Genomic DNA, 19,487 nt, shown 5'->3' with positions numbered 1-19,487 from the left:
TCATTTGTAGCAATGAGAACATTTTTTTAAGTGAGTACACATGCAGGCATGTGTGTTTCTGCTGCATATCTATAGCTTTTGTCCCCATAATCTGCTATGGATTATAGTTTTTAAAAAAAATAAACTGAGATCATGTGTAATATATCTTAAGCAGATTCTGGAGAAGGCAGAAAGAATAGCACTTTAAGTGCATAATTTACTCTAGAGATTATTGGTATCTGAAAGTAGTAAGTTCTCAAAATAAAGAGGCAAGAAAGGATGATAATTTAATTTTTCAGATGACAAGCAAGTTTCAGAAATCCAATGGCAATTCCTAACAATTTACAAGATCTTGAGGAATATGCCATTCATACAGTATGTAAATGTCAAAGACAAGTGACCTTTAATGAAAGCACAGAGGTTATTCTTATTTCCATCTCATGCCTTGAAAATTCTGTCCTGATATTTATGTATCTTCTCTCCCATATAATTGCTACATTACTTTAAATCAGCAAGGTGCTTCAGCCTATGTCGGTTACCTTCTACCTCATCACCCCCAAAAAGTAAATTTTTGCTATCCTCCACCCCCATCCCAAAGGGGTTATAGCACAAACCAGCACAAGATGATACCATGTTCTCTTGATAGAATATTCTCGATTAAAAGGCCCATCTTTATACTCAGTATGACACAGCAAGATGTCACATATTTGTGCAAAGGTGTAGAAAAAAATACTGGTCCTGTTGCCAAGTGATAGAAACTCAGTTCCTTGTTTTATAAGAAAGCTGAGGAAGAAAGAGGAAATGGGTATTTGTCAGCAAGAAAGCAAAATGTGTATTGGCTGGGAAATAGCAGTTAGTCTAGACTGAACATGGTTGGGAAACTTGCAGGGCTGAATTAAAAAGTGGTGAGGCCCTGAGCCAGGGGCCCCAAACTGGTGGCCTGAGTTCATCTGAGGCCCTTAAAGTACAGCCCACACCTCAGTTACAAAGAGGAAGGTGGCAGTAATGGAAGCAGGCCAGAAGCTTGCTGATTCCTCTTTAAGCTAACAAGAAAGCATGCTAGGAGTCTCAAATGCATTCTCTGGGCAAGGGAGGCTGCAGGGCAGCCACACCTCCAGCCACATCACCACAATACCTCTTTGCTACAAGACCTCCTGTCTGTCAGAGTGCTCTGGGAAAGTGAGGGAGGGAGACCAGGACCAGGACCAGGACTTCCCTACTACAGGTTTAAAGTGAAAAGTGCAGCTCTCTGTCCTGGCCTTGCTGTGATGGCACCTCCAAAGTGGAGCTAGGAGTACAGCATGTTTGGCCTGCTCTGCCTGGGCATGGAACTGTATTTCTCCAATTAAAAACTAATAATCCAACAAAACCATTATTTTTGCACAGACCTTTGAAGCAGTCTTTAGGAGACCTGAGATATGAAGTCACAGATCTTACTGTTTTATAAATACCTTTAACTGAGAATACCATACAATTTCTGGATTAAAATTTTTCAGAGATGCTAATGTTAAAAACATAAGCGTGGTTACATAGGTCAGTAGTGCCCATCTGAAAAAGCAACACAACCTGAACTAGGCCTGCTTTGCGTTTCACATAAAAATTAAAACACTTCCTTTCCTGATTTCTGGAAAGCAAAATCCTTAACAATTTCATCAAATGAGACGGTCATTATTTGTTATGCATGTAACACTTATTGTGGAAAGCCTTTTTTTTTTTTGCAACCCTGGGGTTTACAGTTAATTCTTGATCTATTTTATCCGTGAAAATGATTGTTCTTCTGAGCAATTTGTTACAATTAGACTCAACGAGTGCTGTAAAATTCCTTCTTTATTTGTGAAAGCCAACTAAACTTTATTTCTGAGGAGAACAAGATACAGATGGCACAAATATCCTTGTATTTGGATAATTTTGCTTGATATAAAAATATAGCTTTTCAGCAAGCCTGGGGATCCCCTGGTAATAGGGAGTGTGTGTGTTGGCTGTATTACATGTAATAATCTCTGCTTGTGGTCTTGCTTTTATCTATGTTTGTTTTAATTGGTTTTGTAGTATGTTTTAATAGTAGGTTTTATTGTATGCTGCCCAGAGTCACTTCATGTGAGATGGGAGGCCATATAAATTTGGCAACTAACTAAATAAATAAATAGCCTTGGAAATGCTTTCGGGTAACATTCATATCTAGTAACATATGGCTGTGAGAGCTGGACCATAAGGAAGGCTGAGAGAAGGAAGATAGATGCTTTTGAACTGTGGTGTTGGAGGAAAATTCTGAGAGTGACTTGGACTGCAAGAAGATCAAACCAGTCCATCCTCCAGGAAATAAAGCCAGACTGCTCACTTGAGGGAATGATATTAAAGGCAAAACTGAAATACTTTGGCCACATAATGAGAAGACAGGACACCCTGGAGAAGATGCTAATGCTAGGGAGAGTGGAAGGCAAAAGGAAGAGGGGCCGACCAAGGGCAAGGTGGATGGATGATATTCTAGAGGTGACGGACTCGTCCCTGGGGGAGCTGGGAGTGTTGACGACCGACAGGAAGCTCTGGCGTGGGCTGGTCCATGAAGTCACAAAGAGTCGGAAGCGACTGAATGAATAAACAACAACAACATTCATATCATCAGGATATTGGGTGGGTTAATGGTTCTTCTGTATCCGGGACATTAACATCTCTGGTTCTGGATGGGGTTGCACTGCCCCAGGCAGACCCGGTGCATAATTTGGGGGTCCTCCTGGACTCACGACTCCTGCTCAAAGAGCAGGTGGCAGCCGTGGCCAGGAGAGCCTTTGTGAAGCTACATGCTGTGCACATTACGCCCCTTCGAACAGTCACTCATACCCTTGTTATCTCTCATATAGACTATTGCAATGCACTTTACATGGGGCTACCCTTGAAAAGTATCCGGAAGCTCCAGCTGGTCCAGAATGCAGCTGCGCAAGCAGTTTTTGGTGCCCCCAGAAGGGCACGTGTAACACCACTGCTGCGCGAGCTGCATTGGGTACCAGTTTGCTTCCGGGTCCAATTCAAGGTGTTGGTTATTACCTTTAAAGCCTTACATGGCATGGGGCCAGGTTACCTGAGGGACCGCCTCTTCCTCATTACATCAACCCGTCCCACCTGATCGTGCAGAGAGGGCATGCTGCAGACCCCATCTGTAAGAGAATTTCATCTGGCGGGGTCCAGGAAGCGGGCCTTCTCTGCAGTAGCTCCCGCCCTGTGGAACATGCTGCCCCTGGAGGTGAGATTGGCCCCATCGCTCCTGGCCTTTCAGAGGAGTCTGAAGACCTAGTTCTGCCGCCTCGCTTGGGGTGGAGAGGGGAATAGATATACATGGGGATGGTTGCTATAGACCACTCCTCCCACACTTGGACTGTTTTAGATTCTTTGCCACCTGGATTCTTTATTTTTACCTTTATTTATATTTATTATTGTATTTTATACTGTATATTTTATTGTTGTTGTTTTTAATCGATTGTTGTAAACCACCCAGAGTCCCCTGACGGGAGAAGATGGGCAGGGACAAATTAGATAGATAGATAGATAGATAGATAGATAGATAGATAGATAGATAGATAGATAGATAGATAGATAAATATTCTCTACCCCTTCAGACAATTGCTTTCTGTGGCATCTAAATTAATGCAAAATTAATGCAAAAAGAACAGGTTTGTGTTACACACACGCACATTTTTTCTCATCTTCAAGTTCCATCATAGGAATTAAATTGTGATTTGGAGAAACCCCTTGTTCAACATCAGGTGCATAATCACCCTCATTGACCTGCTTTTTTTCTTTTTTTCTTTTGGGAGGCCTTTCTTTTGCTTTAAAAGATTAGCACCTATAGTATCTATGGATTCTGTAGGGCCTCACCGATCTTGTGGAACTAATCTAACAAACCATTCCAAGTTCTAGCATGAACACATACCCTAATTTCTCCATTTTATCCTGAAGAATATCAGCTTCTCCACTCATGTCACCCTTTTTACTGTCATTAGCATACTGGGAAGTCAGTTTCCATGTTTAAACCATTGACAATGACTCATGATTATCCCCGTAGATATTTCCATTTAGAAGACAACAGCAGCAGGTTTCTCTGATGGGTCACTAGGGTGTCCCCAAACTTTTTTGCATTTTATAGTTTAGGTCCTGTTAATCTCTCCTGTTATGAGCTTGTCCAGCTGTTAAAACTGGCTGAAGGGGCTTTTTTGAAGATGCGCCTCTTTAGGGCCTTATCTTTTTGGGGCGTGGAAGAGGGCCTTCTCCTGTGTTGCTCCCAGGTTATTGAATCTATTCCCTTGGGAATGGTGCTTGGCATGCTGTCTCCACATTACAACACATCTCTTTTGTCAGGTTTTTAACTGTTAAATGATTTAAGGGTTTATTTTAATGCAAATGTTACTTTCTATTAACTTTTTATATTGTCTTTCTTCTTAAATTGGTTAGCCACCTTGAGTGCTCACCAAAGGGCCAGGGGGCAATTAAATAAGTAAGTAAGTAAGTAAGTAAATGAATTTGATGTTTTGAGAGCACATCATGGTTGCTCTCACAAAAATGGCTTCCAGGGGACTCAAAATGAATGTCATGGCTGATTTGACTAATCATAAAACCTTCCTTGACCAGAAGGGAAACTTGTAAGATTGCTCCCCGCCACAGTGCGTAACACAGGAAGTTGTGCTGTGAGCATATTCCTGACCTGATTTCATTAGCTACCTCTATGTATAGGCTACAATTAGGTGTCATTGCTGGCACAGCTTCAAATTTCTGACTTTGGTATGTTTGGGAACACAACTCCTATTTTAGAATTTACAAGTGGCAGAGAGCCAGTTTGGTGTAGTGGTGAAGGCATCAGGCTAGAAACTGGGAGACCAAGAGTTCTAGTCCCACCTTAGGCACAAAGCCAGCTGGGTGACCTTGGGCCAGTCACTTTCTCTCAGCTCTAGGAAGGAGACAATGGCAAACCACTTCTGAAAAACCTTTCCAAGAAAACTGCAGGGGCTTGTCCAGGCAGTCTACAAGAATTGGACATGATTGAATGGATTTTTCCCTCCTGGGATTTAAGACACAGGAGTTGTTCTACCATATTGACAGCAATAGTGTAATTGGAATATAGGTTTATCTTGCCAAATAATATTTTTAATATAAGATAAATTGTTGCGAAGAGATTTCTGTAAAATATAGCACTTGAACCATTTATGCAGAACCAAAATATATACTCAACTTTAATTTGTCTGTTTACAGTGAGTTAAAATTTGATTTGCTGTGACTGAACATTTTTAATCATTCATAAGGAAAGTTTATATTGTCTTTTACTGGAAAACAAAAAGGTTGGGGATGAATGTCTACTGATCTCTGAATAGGAGTATTTAATCTTTTCTTCGATTCAGTACTAATTGTCTCTAGAGTAGAGGTGTCAAACTCAAGTCACTTATTAAAAAGCCAAGGATTGGCCATGTTTGTATGGATGAAGTCAATTTATGGGACACTTTGGTTCCAGGGTTTTAGAGGCTGGAGAACCAGCCCTTTGAATTAAGACCTGAATCAAACTGGCAGCCACTGCAAGAAGGGCAATATTTTGGGGGACAGGAGCTATAATCCTGCCTCTCAGCTTGCCCAAGGGCTGTAGAAGGCTATTACAGTATCACCAGAAGGGGCAGAGACAATTTTTGCTTTTTTGGAAGAGGGCCAATGGTGGAAGTGGGAAGCCAAATGGCTTCCATTTCTACTTTTAACCCCCTCCAATGCAAAAATAATCCCAATTCATGTAACCTTTTAGCATCAAAATAGCTGAATTTCAACTGCAGGCTTTGTAATGGGGGAGGTGCTGGGAGAAGAGTTAAGGAGAGAAGTGAAAGGTGTCTCCCTTCTAATCTCAGTCTTATTTTGAAAAAAAAAAGGATTATGAAAATCTGCCATTTTGTCACTGAATTTTCAGCAGCACAATCTCAGGGTTGCTGGAGCTGCAGACAGCTCACAGGTTTGCTCTAGGGTGAGCAAAGTAGCATCAGTGTCAAGCTGGAATAGAGTAGATTTAAATAATCAGTTATGTCCGAAAAACCTGCCAATATACAGATGAACACCTTGCATAAGAACAGAAAACTCGATCCACTGTATCTGTAAACGCCTCTAAATTTCAGCTTTCTATCTGTGGGGCAAATCTCTTAATAGTTTTCATTATATCATTGTGTTTACCACTCCTGCTCCTGTACATTGATCAACAAGTCAATATAAGAAGATGGAATCTGAACTGCAGAACAATCTTAAAGTGAAGTAAGGAGCATTCCAATGATTCCCAAGCCATGTAGGCTATCTAGTCTAATCTGTAGTAAACATGGGGGTGAGGGTGGAAAGCTGGGAGTGCCGAGGATTCTTTGAAACTTCAGTTCTTCTATTCTCTGTTAAACTCTTTCCAGGTCTTGAGTCTTTCTAATATTGGGGGTGCCGGGGTACAGGGTGCAGCATTGGAAGATGATGGAGGAGAGGAGATAGTTTTGCAGTAGTTCTGCCCCCTCTTTTAATCTCAGAGGCAGGAAGATGAACAATCTATTTTACAAATGTTCTAGGGGCCATAGATTCCATCATTAACCATATTTTGACTAGGAGACCCATTAAAATCAAGGATCAATTACTAATGCTTAATTTCAGTCCCACTTATTTCAATCGGACTACTCTAAATATGATTAAGTCTAGCTTTAAGCAATTACATTTAGCAGTTGAACTTTTTCCCGATTTAAAGAAGTATTTGGTAAAGTTATGTGCACAAAATTAAATTAACCAAGAGCCCAAGAGATCAGTAGTGATCAGTCATTGAGGCCCATAGGTCATTATGGTTATATCAAAGGCTTCAGGGATATGTTTGGTTCATGAAAATCTTGGATATGACTTCCAAGGACCTCAGAAAGAAGCCAAATTCTGTTTTTTATTAAACTAATGACAATAAAATTATAATATTAACTATAACTTTAATTAAATTTAACTATAAACAAAATCAAACTTTGCCATCCTGGCCCCATCTACTACTTGTGGAGTGTGGCCTCCCAGCGTGCCTTTCGAAGGACAAATATGGCCTCAGTTTGAGAAAATTGTGCATCCTAGAAATAGATGAAAGTCTCCAAGAAAGGAGATAACAAGGAAATTACCTTGAACTGGCACCTAACAACTCATAAATGTAGTTTTATTTTCCTACCACTTCGATTTTCATTTCAGGATAATCATACTATTATTCGCAGTGTACTTCAAGATTGCTTACCCACTTCGATTTTAAATCCCAGCCAATGTTGCCAATTATAATTTTACCTCAGGATTAGATGCCATTCTTTAGAATCCTGGTATTTAATATTAAAGTACAGTGTTCGCATGCTGAAAAGCAGCAGGTGATCAGGGATCAATTGGGATAGACTTTGAATCACTGGAAAATGTTACCAAACCAGTATCTCAAAGATGTGAGTTCAGCTTCAAACAAACAGTGTTGTGATATATTGAATAGAGCACCTGTTATCTTGATTAGGAGGCCTGAAATGAATTTGAATTGACTCAGACTTTCTGTAGAATCTGTTGCCATGGAACTAAGTTCTAGAAAAACTAGTTTGGTAGAAAGAAGACTAGAGAAAATATGGCTGATTACTGTTAAATACGGGGTAGGTTTTCAGAAGTGAGAATTTTGGAATGAGAAAATAACCAATTTTATATGCTTTGATTTGGATGTCTTATACAATGGGGTGGTTTCATATATCTTTCTCCAGGAGGGTACAGGTGGAAGCTGAAAAATGAAGTCATTACTAAGAGGCCTCTTCCAGATGGTTCCTTGAGAAATTTCTTAATAGCAGTGCTATTTTATGGAAAACCAATGCATGCACTTTTATATTTAAGAACAGGCAGAGATATTTTTTTTTCTTTTCCCAGACATTTTTAATAGTTTAGTTCAGATAATTATGTGCACTGTGGTGGGATGGCAGTTTTTATATACTCTGTTTTTCCCCTTAATTTCTCTTTGCTAATTATTTATTTCACTGACTTTTTATTATCTTTTAATTTAAAAGCTGCTTAGAGAGATTTTATTATTGGGTGAACTGAAAATATAATAAATGATCACCACTTTTTCTCCAGAACAGTCCCCAAAGAGACCTGAAAATGCTATTTGAAGAGTCTGGGGGCTTTGCTGAGTGGAATGGATTGTCATAGGGGAGGGCTAGGAAGGCAACCATGAAGAAACAGACATAAATAGACTTTCATCTATTTCTAGGGCGCACAAGTGTTTCTATGAATAAAGCTGAATGTGATTCCATACATGGTTCTGCGACCTCCTCCTTTTACCTCAGTCCACGTCACAGCCCATTTCACTTGGCATGGTTCCTCAGCCCTCAAGGGATCATTTGCATAGGAGTGGGATCAGGGAAACAGGCAGTCAAGTGATCAGGAAATTTAACAAACTTCTTTCAGAATAGCTCTTTGGATCCAAATCAATGTAATTGTAATTAGTGAACAAGTTACAACCATAACTTGAAGACATGGCTCCGCCATCTCACATGGGGTGTGTGTGGGGGTAACCAACCCTGGGGGTGGTTAGCCCCCCGAAGATGCTCCCTGGAAATTAAATTAAGAACTTTTTACCATCCACCTCTTGGAATATATTATTTATTAAGAGGGTTGTTTTTACTGTATTGTTTCATTGTTTTACTGTTTTATTGTATTTTAACTAATACTTTATTCCTGTTTTGTGTAAACCACCCAGAGTTGCTCTCTGAGTGAGATGGGCGGTGACTAAATTTGATATATAAATAAATAAAATAAATAAGTTATCACACAATTTTGTTTAAAGGAACAACAGTTTCCTTGGGCTTCATGCAACTGTGGTTGCTTTAAAAGCAAAAACCTCTGCTTTCATCTTGGTGATCATATGTCAGTCCCAGAATGTATATCAGACCAATAAATCAACTCCACATTATGACTAAAACTACTTTGCAGTACGTTATATTTTACGACTACTTTGTACTTTACGACTGGCTATAGTAAGAGAATCCTTCAAGTCTCACTGTGCTTTACCTCCTCCCCCTCTTATCCTCCTGTGAATTAGGGAAGTGCTGTCTGAGACATTTTTTCATGCCTGCTACATGACTTGGGCTTAAGCCATGTTTTTTGCCTTGTTGCTTTGGTAAAGTATATTGACTATCTCTGTCAAGATCATCCTCTTTACTCTCTACATCACACTAAAGGAAAAGAGAGGGAAGTCTTATCTTTGTTGAGTTTCTGGAGTTGTTAGATTGGGAGACCTTCCAGCTTATCAGAAGGGGAAGTGAGGTTCCAGGGTCTTTGACTGTAAACCTTCCATACTTAATTGTCTGCTGAGGTTAAAAGGTAGGAAGATACACCAGCTAAAGGTGGCCAGGAGGGCCTTTCTGCAACTTCATGTTGTGCACCAGTTACCCCCCTTCCTGGATTGGGAAGCCCTTTGAACGGTCACTCATGCCCTTGTTATCTCCCATACAGACTATTGCAATGCACTGTACTTTGTAAGTAACTTTATTGATTAGTCAAATGACCGTATCAGAAAGTTGGGCATCAGCCACTATAAGATATAAAATATAAAATATGATGCCATAAAACAACTAAAACACAATACAATTAGCTAAAATATACAATGGTGCGATAAAATACGATAAAATACATTAGGGTAAAATGGAGATAAAATTGTAAGATAAAAATACAAGATGTAATAAAACAGGTAATAAAATACAGAAACAATGTGAGTTTAAATGAATTCATCACCTTTACATGCCACCCCAATGCGTTCTATAAATTGCATTCTCAGTTGTACAGCCCTAACCATAAACTTAACAGTTCTATTGACCACATACGTATTTGTGCCCTGGAGGAAGTAACATAATCTTTTGTTACAGTCCCAGTATGTGGTTCTGTCAATTAATGTCTGAAGGTACTGAGCCCTTACTGGGGCATATAGTTGGCAGTTAAATAGGACATGTGCAATGTCTTCTACTTCGGGTGCTCCACAAACACATGTCCCCTCAAGGTAAGGCACTTGGTGGAATCGTCCGTATTTGACCATAGAATCTAGTTGCTCAAATCTTGCTCTAGTAAGAGCTATCCTATGGTATTGAGTCAGACTCATTGTCAGGTATTTTTCTATTTGAAAGGACAGTTGTACCTTTGAAGAGTATCCAGAAGCTACAGCTGGTCCAGAATGCAGCTGCGCGGGCGATCTTTGGTGCCCCTAGAAGGGGACATGTAACACCTTTGCTGCACGAGCTGCATTGGGTACCAGTTTGCTTCCAGGTCCAATTCAAAGTGTTGGTTATCACCTTTAAAGCCCTACATGGCATGGGGCCAGGCTACCTAAGGACTGCCTCATCCCCATTACATCAGCCCGTCCCACCTGATCATGCAGAGAGGGCATGTTGCGGACCCTGTCGGTAAGGGAGTTTCGTTTGGCAGGGCCCAGCAGTTGGGCCTTCTCTGCAGTAGCACCCATCCTCTGGAACATTCTGCCCTTGGAGGTGAGGTTAGCCCCATTGCTCCTGACCTTCCGGAAGAACCTGAAGACTTGGCTTTGCAGCCTTGCTTGGGGTGGGGAGGGGAGTCATCATGTTTGGGGATGGCTAGTGTCCTAGAGTGCTCAGTGCATATAAGGACAGAATTGTCATCTGCCATTTGGACTATATTTTTATCTACAATTATTATTTACCCATTACTGTATTTTTAGATACTGTATTTTATATATTGTACTTTTATTGTATATTTATTGTTTATTGATGATTGTTGTAAGGCGGGTGCAAAATAGAAGCCTGGGGGAATGAACATGTAGAATTAGGTAACAGATATTCCTGTGTACCTGTGTATGCCACAAATACACTTTCAGTACTACAATAAGCTCAGAAGCCTTCAAGAGTAACATTCATTATTGGTTTTCTTCAAGCTGTCTTCATTTCTACAATCCAATTCAGGAGAAAGGGAAATATAACTTTTTTATTTACTGTATAGAAGTTAAGCTAGGGGCAAGCTGCATGTACAGATAATCTTATTCCCCATGATTGATCTTATTGAGTAACAACTATTAAGGTTTGAGGAATTTCAAAAACAGATGTTAAAGCATCCATGGTTGGGAAGCCTTTCCTGTTCACTGAACAGAAAATGAGAACCTCAGAAGATTCTTGCCGGACCAGGGCAAAGGCATAAGTAATCCTGCTTCTATCCCCAGCCTAATGTAATGCTACAGATAATAGCCTTATCAAGGGATATGCGCACTTCAGATTTGAAGCTGAAAAGGTCCTTTGGAGCAGGTGTGGCATGCATTTCACATCTCATTAAAGAAACTGCTTCTTCTCCTAGGCTCATATGGTAAAGGTGCAGTCCCAGGAAAATACGCATATGAATTAAGAAGGCACCAAAAGTGTGTCCGTTCCTGCTTTGAAGCGCCTTGTTGCACTCTGTTGACACCTCCTTTATTCAAACTTTTTTTTTTTTTGGAATTGTGCAGCTAGTTCAGGGCTCATGTTTGGCTTACCACAAGAGCTTCCTCCTGCTTTATTCCCTGCTTCTCTTCATACTTGCAACCTGTCATCCAGGCTGTTTTGAACACTGGTTTAGCGTTCTTTTGAAAGAGTATTTGACCCATTTCAAAAACAGTTCAACTGACTAGTCACAAGCACAGGGCACCTTCATTCCTGCAACCTGTTAGGCAGACAATTTGATAGGCAGCTATACCTGCCATTCAAAATACCCAACTATGCTTACCTTGCTTCGGCCTACCACAAATTAAGGAAAACAATTGATGATTGCTTTTCTCAGTGGCAGGTGATACTTCACAGAGGAGAAACGATGCCAAGGGAATCCACTTTCATTAAAGTTTCTTGCCTTAAAACTGAAACAACAGCACCACTGGTTAGGCCTCTTAATGAGAAAGAATAGGGCTGGGCCATCAGGGCAGCCAATTTACACCAGCAGCATGCATTTTGGATTGGTGGGTTGCACATCAACACCTGGATTGCGGCATAGAATAAACAAACAAAGTGAACAAAGCTGGTTGGTCCATGAACACCTTTTGCAATTTCTTCTCGGATCCCAGCTTCTTCGGTGCAATGCGGTTTCCTGTCTCGATCTGGCGTGAGTGCACGGATATGAGCCCTAGATTTTGCAAAGGGGTTGCTTTCCCTATTCTCCCGGCACCTGCTCTTCTCCCTCTCTGAGACCCCGGAGACTCTCACCCAACGCAGAAGACGTTATGCCGCCCAGTGACGTATGATGCTCGTCAGAAGCCGTGGGAGACAAGCGCGAAGTTAGCCCGAAGCAGGGACGCAACTCTCCCCGCTTCCGCTTTCCCGGCAGTCTCCGGGTGAGCTGCTGGCCTCTCGACCTCTTGGGAGAGCCCGAAAGCCGTAACCCGCGGTAAGCTTCGGGCAGGGTGGTCGCTGTTCTCGCGAGAGCTGAAGACGTTCAGGTCCGTTGGCACCGCGGTGATTGGCAGGCGGCGCTGGGGTGGCTTCCTCCTTAGAAGTGAGTGGTCGCCATTGTCGGCTCGGCAAGTGGCTGGAGGTGCCCGTGAACGCGGCGAGCGGCGGAGGTGGAGGCGGCGGCCCAACGGCAAGCAGGTGGTGTTTTGTGTGGGAGAGAAAGCGAGGCTAGGAGGCGGGCGAGGCCCTGCTTCATGGGGAGCGTGGAAGGGAAGTGTCACGATTTGGAGCCGAGGAGTCTCCATTTTGTGGGCTTGGGAGGCGAAGCTCTTGGCCCAGTTTCCTCCCCGTCCCGTTTGCCTTGTAAGGCTCGGAAGGAGAGCTCTGACTCGGCAGTCGACGCCCAGGCGGGCGCCCCAGACCTGAACGGCTGCCTTGGGCGCGTCCACGTAGACGAGGACACGCGCCTCAATGGGGCTCCGTTGTGCAATCGAGTCCGGGAGACAGAAACCCCCAGTTGTTTTTACTGTAGGCGGGCGCGGAAGGAGTGTGAGAGGAAATGCAGCTTCTGTCCACATGATAGTCCAGTTTGAGAGAAATTAGAAGCCTACTTCATACACTTAGGGGCTAAATCGAATTTGGAACTCAGATTTTCCTGGTCTAATGCTGTATCCAGTACATCATATTGGGGTGGAGCACAGTACTTAGGTCAGTTTCATGGTCAAGTTTTGACTATCCTTTACAGTCGTCTTCTTTTTCAACTGTTCTGACACACTTTTTAGGACTGCCTTGTTTTTGAATTTTGTATCCACATTGATGGATTGGTTTTTAATAAGTGTTTAGAAACAGGCAGTAAAAAAACCCCCAGCATCTATGCAAGATTGCAGTTTTGAATATATCTGCCTCGCTAGTTAATTTGTCTTCACTAACTAGTTATGATTTGTCTCCAGTGAAAAGTATTGTATTTAGCTGGTACTGCTTGCTGGGGAAGGTGATGACTGGGGAAGGCAATGGCAAACCACCCTGCTATAGTCTGCCAAGAAAAGGTTGCGAAACCAGTGTCCCCCCAAAGGGTCAGATATGACCCGGTGCTTGCACAGGGGACCTTTCACCTTTGACCATATAAGCATTAGGTGTTATATTAGCTAGTGACCAGTAGGAGGCACTACATGGCCAGTTTTGTCTTTATTGACTCCTCAGGCATAAGTATCCTCCATACTAGATGTTTTGTGTTTAACTCTTTAACATCTAGTATGGAGGATTCCTACTTCTGAAGAGTCCCAATAAGGACAAAACTGTTGTGTAGTGCCTCCTACTGGTCACTAGCTAATATAACATAAATATAAGCCCCCTCTGTAAGAGGAAGCAATCTTGAGGCTTCTAGCATGAGGCCCAGACCAATAACAATCACAGAACTGTCTAATATGAAAGCATATAAAGAAAGGCATACCTGCATAGCTTCTATAAATAAGCATTCTCTAGCTGTGGTTTTTACAGTGAAAAGGCTGTACAATATATGGAGAACATGGATGCAGCAATTATCCATTGAATAATAAATGTGCTAACTTGCTCTAGATTGGATCTGTCTAAAACCTTTGGTTGATAGGTTGTTCTTTCCATCAGCAGGAGGTTAGAGATACAGTTAAGTTTTTCTGTGGTCTGAATATGACAAAGATGCCATGTTTGCTGGTTCCTTATGTTGTTGCATCCTTCCTCTTCATTTGTTCTAAAGATTTGAGAGACACCCTTTAGGCTATCTCGGAAGATCTCAACAAGCACAATGATTTTTAACACAATAGCTAATTTATGAGGTATTTGTAATCATTCTCATATGTACCCACCCTTTCTCCTCCCCCTTGACCCATCCCAATTTAAACTGTAGATCAATTAACCATTCCATGCAACAGATGCAGTGAGCTACAATTCATAAAAGCTTATGTTTTAATAAAAATTGTTAGTCTAAAAAATGCTACCAAATTCCTCTGATTTCCCGCAACAGTAAGGAAATGGTGCTTAATTGCTTCTCTCTTCCTTCTAATTGAGATGTTGTAAGCACAGCACCACTCAGGAACCCTTCTATTGCTGAAATAAACATGTTGAATCCATCTCCTTTTGTTTAATGCAGTTTTACCATTTAAAACTAGTACTTAGAGCAATGGAGTAAGACTTGTCTGGCCCATTGTAAAATGGCCTGGTGATACAGTATGTAAAATTCTGTAGCTGATCCTGAATCATACTTGAAATTTCCTGGAGTAGTTTTATTTTTATTTTTTTTAAATATGAAGTAAATGATTAGTTCTAATTTATGGGGATTTAATTCTGTTTTCAAGGATACATCTAATTAAATGAGCTAGACTAGTGATTATTTGTGACAAATTGATATTTTAGTTGCTGACATAGTGGTTAGACTGTTGGACTGGAACAAGTTGAAAACATTTTGTAGCAGAAGCAACATTCCCATCTAGCCCACTCTGACAATTATCTTTTGTGGTAAAGGAAAGCAATTCTGAGGTAGTATGGGAATGAAACATCCAATCAGGTATCATATTCTACATAAACGTGGGCTATTTTTGCACTGGCTTGAATTTTTAATAAGAGAGCCTGAAACACACACACATACAGACACATATCATATATTATATCTGTAAAATTTATAGTGGAAAGTTATCTAGGTGTTGATGATAAACTTTACCTCCCCAGAAGACATAACATACGAAAACTAGAAAAAGGAAAAACTGAATGTTTGGGCCAGTCACTCTCTCTCACCCCAACTCACCTCACAGGGTTGTTGTTGTGGGGAAAATAGGAAGAAGGAGTATTAGGTATGTCCACTACCTTGAGTTATTTATAAAAAATAATCAAGGCGGGATAAAAATAAATAAATAAATAAATGTGTGCAGACCAGAAGAGCATGCATGATGAAATTTGCAATAGGTATGTGCACATGAATACCCATTAATTCTGACTTTTGAGAAGGACAAGACAACAGGAACAAAGATAGGCAGAGAACAGTTAAAAAATAAAAAACAGGAAATTATAAAGATGTTTCAGTGGCAAGTAAGGTAGACATGCTGAGTAACAAGAAGAATGTATGCATTCAGTGCTTTACATATCTGCATCTCATTTAAATGAAGTTGCCTTGATTGTATATGTAAATAATACCATGGCTAATGTATGGGGCTCCAGCTAAGTCTTGCCTGATAGAGCATTGTCCTTTTTAAAAATTTTTTTTACTGTGGGTTAAGTTTAACAAGATAGGATATTCTTCCTAGCTACTTTGTGTCTCCTTTCAGCTCAATCTATATGTATAATAATAGTAGAAAATCACAGATTGGCAGAACAGGTTCTCACACACAAAAAATGATGAATACTTGCTAAATATTGAGATAAATTACTTGTATTGAAATAAGCTAGGGTTCCATTTGTCCGCAAGACTTATGTTTACTTCTAGGCCATGTGTCTAAATAGAATAGTTATTTTTAAACCAATGTTTAATAAATTGCATGTTCTTTATATTCCACAGTGCTGCTGTGGGGAGATAGTAGTCTGAACTGTAAAAATAAAGCATAACAATATCTACTAAACTGAATTTTCAAAAGTGTTTTAAATCTGTACTATGAATTTATTAGATTACTTGATTGTATAAAGATTCAAATATTACATTTATTAAAAGGTAATGTTTAATGATGACCTTTCTCCAACCTGACTATAAAGCCTAACTCATACATCTCTGCTTTTGTCAACAGGTATATCTTACTCACGCTTAACACACATTCAGAAACGTTTAGCCCAGTAATATCCTCTCTTTAGATTTTGGGTAGTTTGGTTTTGCAGATTTTACAAATTAGTGGTCCCTAGAAATTGGTACTAGATTTTGGCATGGCATTTTTTTTGTTTCTAGGAAGAATGTCAACAACCATGCATGGATCTTATTTTTATGATCAACAGATAAGGCCACGTGGAAAACTGGAACTGATGTAATATTTTTAGGCTAAAACTACTGTTGTCCCTGCTTGTATTTGGAGCTGAATCCTGAGTTGTTTGATTGATTGATTGATTGATTGATTGATTTATCTAGCCGCCCATCTCACGTATATGACTCTGGGAAGCTATATAAATCAAACAAGAGAGCATACTGATGATACCTCACCCCAAACTGTAGGATAACACCATCCATCAGCTTCATGTAGATGTATCTTGACTGATACGTACTACTCCCTTCATCATCATCTGCATCCTTATATTTAATGAAGTACCAATTTATAAAATTTATCTTTCTGATGCTTAAATCTCATCTGTAGTATTTAAAATATTGATCAGAGGTTTAGTGTACAAACATTGGGGCAAAATTAACCATTGGGTGCTATCTGAATTATACAGCTGTAGCTGTCCTTTTCTATATTTTGCACAGTTCATTATCTAACTAGAAACACTGAGTATTTGTTCTTACAGTGCACAGAAAATGGAATCAAAGCCATCAAGAATTTCACGGAGGCTATCTGCTCAGCCAGCTGGTTCTCAAAGTGCTAGGATAGGAGCTGGAAGTGGTGGAACAAGTTTAACTGATTCATACCGTACAAGAGAAGCTTCATTAAGATTTGATTCTGGATGCCAGGTAACTTTTATGATGGTCTATGCTCCATCTGTCTCTAGTTGCTGAGTTCAAATTGCCTGAAGGTTCATTGACAACTTGGTTATATAAAAGATACTGAATAATTTAAATATTTTTTTCCTTATTTCTCTCTGTTAATTTAAAATTGGCATATATTTAATCTGCTGAATATATTCTACCCAATACTAATTGGGCTTACTGACTAATACAGAATTTTCTTGGTTTACACTAATATGTTTATTAGCATTCTACCAGCATTTATAAGAATTTCATTTTTAGGATTTGCTTAACATTTAGCAGTTTGATATAGGAGGACTGTAGCAGCACATAACTTGGCTGATGTGAAAAAGATAAGCAATGTCTGATCTGGTTAGCATTTGTATTGTAGACCACCAGGAAATCTGAGAAGATAATGGGAAATAACTTCTGTATTGTTTTTAAAAAAATACATGAATATGTCTATGAGGTTATCAGGCATTGAGCTCAACTTGTTGGAGATTTTACAGTATCTTAATAGAGTTAAAGTTTTCAGTTTAGCTTTGCTTAACTTTTTTTTAAAGGCAGAATTTATGCATGAGGATAAAAAAATCATTCAAGACACAATAGTTGAAACTGCTTTATGGTACCCCATTCCTTCTCCCTCTTGACAAACCTACTGCTTTCCACTTCTTTTTTGTCTTAACATATTACATAGAGGCTTGCCGTTTTAAGAATGCTGAATGAACCTGGTGAACTTATTTACATGAAAAAAGCATAGTTTGCTTGAATCAAGAACAAATCTTCCAAACATGTTTAAGGTCTCATGAAAAATTAGCCAGGCTGTACTCTGAATTTTGGAACTACTGTATTTTCTTAGGATGTACCTTCTGTGTTTTCTAATGTGTCACTGTTTTGGACTCTCTTTTCATAATATTTTTTTTAAAAAAACTGGGAGAATAAAGGTATTAATGGTTCCCTTTTTATATGTTAGAACTTTGGCTGTTACAGGAATAGTATAGTTAAAACAGTAATGAACTAGTGAGTAAAAATTCTGCTAAAAGTACAACCTAATAAAATTGCATTTTAAAAAACTGATCACAAGTATTAGGCAATTGGGATATAGGTGTTGGAAAAGTGGGATTTGTTTTGGTCCTATGTGACAACTTGTTAGCGCTGACTTTTTCACCAGAGTTCTTGATGTTTTCCTGGAAGTCTTCTGGGGAAAAAAAAGCAGAAATATAGATCTATATGTAAGTTATTGAACATTCCCAGGCAGGTTAAAATACAAAGCAGTATAAAGTCATTGTGTAAAATCAGTGGAACAACAGAATTAAACAACAGAAGTAATAAAATAAAAGACAGTAGCTACAATACCACAATGGCTTGAAAAATCTAAAGTTATAAAATGTTTGGGAAAATAAAAAATAGAGTTGAAATTAATATATGTAATAAGATTATGAGTATGAGGAGACCATGTCAATTTCCCATACAATTACCAAACTCCCTAAATGACTTGGGATTGGTCTCTTAACTCAGCCCAACCTACCTCAGAAGATGGCAAGAATAAAAGAAAATAAGACCCTTATGTTGCCTTGAATACCTAGAGGAAAGGAGGGATATATAATGTAAAAGTACAGATATAAAAAGCAGGTACTGTTTAGACATGTTCAAAAATGTATATAGTTCAACTTAGCTGATCTTAATAACTAATTAAATTAATCTTAAATTGGCCACAAATGTCTTAGTCTTCTTGCTCTTGGAAGAATGGTCTGCAGTTAGGAATAGCCTTGATTTTCAGTGAACAATGTGAAGTAAAATATACTGAGTTTCAGTCCAGTCTGCTTTTGGGAGAGGAGCAAAACTTTCCTCAGCTCAAAATCTAGTGAGGCTTGTTCCTTCAACCAGTGTTACCTTAGCCCTCTTCAGAACGCTGTCCCCAAATACACTTTTCCTTTTCTTCATTATGTACATGATTACTTAAAAGGTCTGATTTGAAATATTACCTTCTTGAACCCTGGTATTGAATGATTCAGCCTCCGCTCAGAAAGGTGAATTGCATCATTTTCAGTTGAGTTCATGGAGGTGCATACCAACCTTATTTCCTATAATAATCATGAAGATACACTCTCCCACCCTTTTTCTCTCTTCTCTTCCTCTCTCTCTCCATTATAATCATAACTGTATTGCCATTGAAAAAAATTTTTTTCAGGGAAAGTAGAACTGTAGTATCTATTTGGGATTTAGTTACAGATTTTGCTGCAGATAGTTACTGCTGTGTCCTAAATAAGACCACCCAGGCAAGTATTGTTGACACCAAAAATGGCTTTTCAGGCAAATTTTTTCTAACGTGACTGAAAATCATAGGTGCTGAGCCTGGGATTCTGCATGTACTCTACCACTTATCTGTGGCTGTTACCACAATTCACACTAATAGTGAACGTTGTTTTATCCCTGGAAAAAAGATTTGCTGCGACATTATTAATTATTTATAAACTAATAATTTCTATATAAATAAT

At 39.5% G+C, this 19,487-nt stretch overlaps 1 protein-coding gene across 3 annotated transcripts in view; it reads left to right on the top strand.

Annotated features, from left to right (window-relative positions):
* Positions 1-12,414: 12,414 nt before the first annotated feature.
* MARCHF7 (membrane associated ring-CH-type finger 7) overlaps positions 12,415-19,487 on the top strand; it is a 31,396-nt gene continuing 24,323 nt past the window's right edge. Inside the window, exons 1-2 of one of the 3 annotated variants that reach the window (XM_063318318.1) lie at positions 12,415-12,578; positions 16,833-16,995. In XM_063318318.1, the coding sequence (XP_063174388.1) occupies positions 16,843-16,995 (153 nt within the window). In that variant the 5' untranslated portion in view covers positions 12,415-12,578; positions 16,833-16,842. The remainder of the gene's footprint in view (positions 12,579-16,832; positions 16,996-19,487) is intronic. The other 2 variants (XM_063318317.1, XM_063318316.1) reach the window with 2 other exon arrangements.

Source organism: Candoia aspera, chromosome 1, assembly GCF_035149785.1.
Source record: "Candoia aspera isolate rCanAsp1 chromosome 1, rCanAsp1.hap2, whole genome shotgun sequence".
NCBI classification, from domain to species: domain Eukaryota; kingdom Metazoa; phylum Chordata; class Lepidosauria; order Squamata; family Boidae; genus Candoia; species Candoia aspera.
Note: the sequence above shows the minus strand (reverse complement) of the source record. Positions and strands in the feature narration are given on the sequence as shown.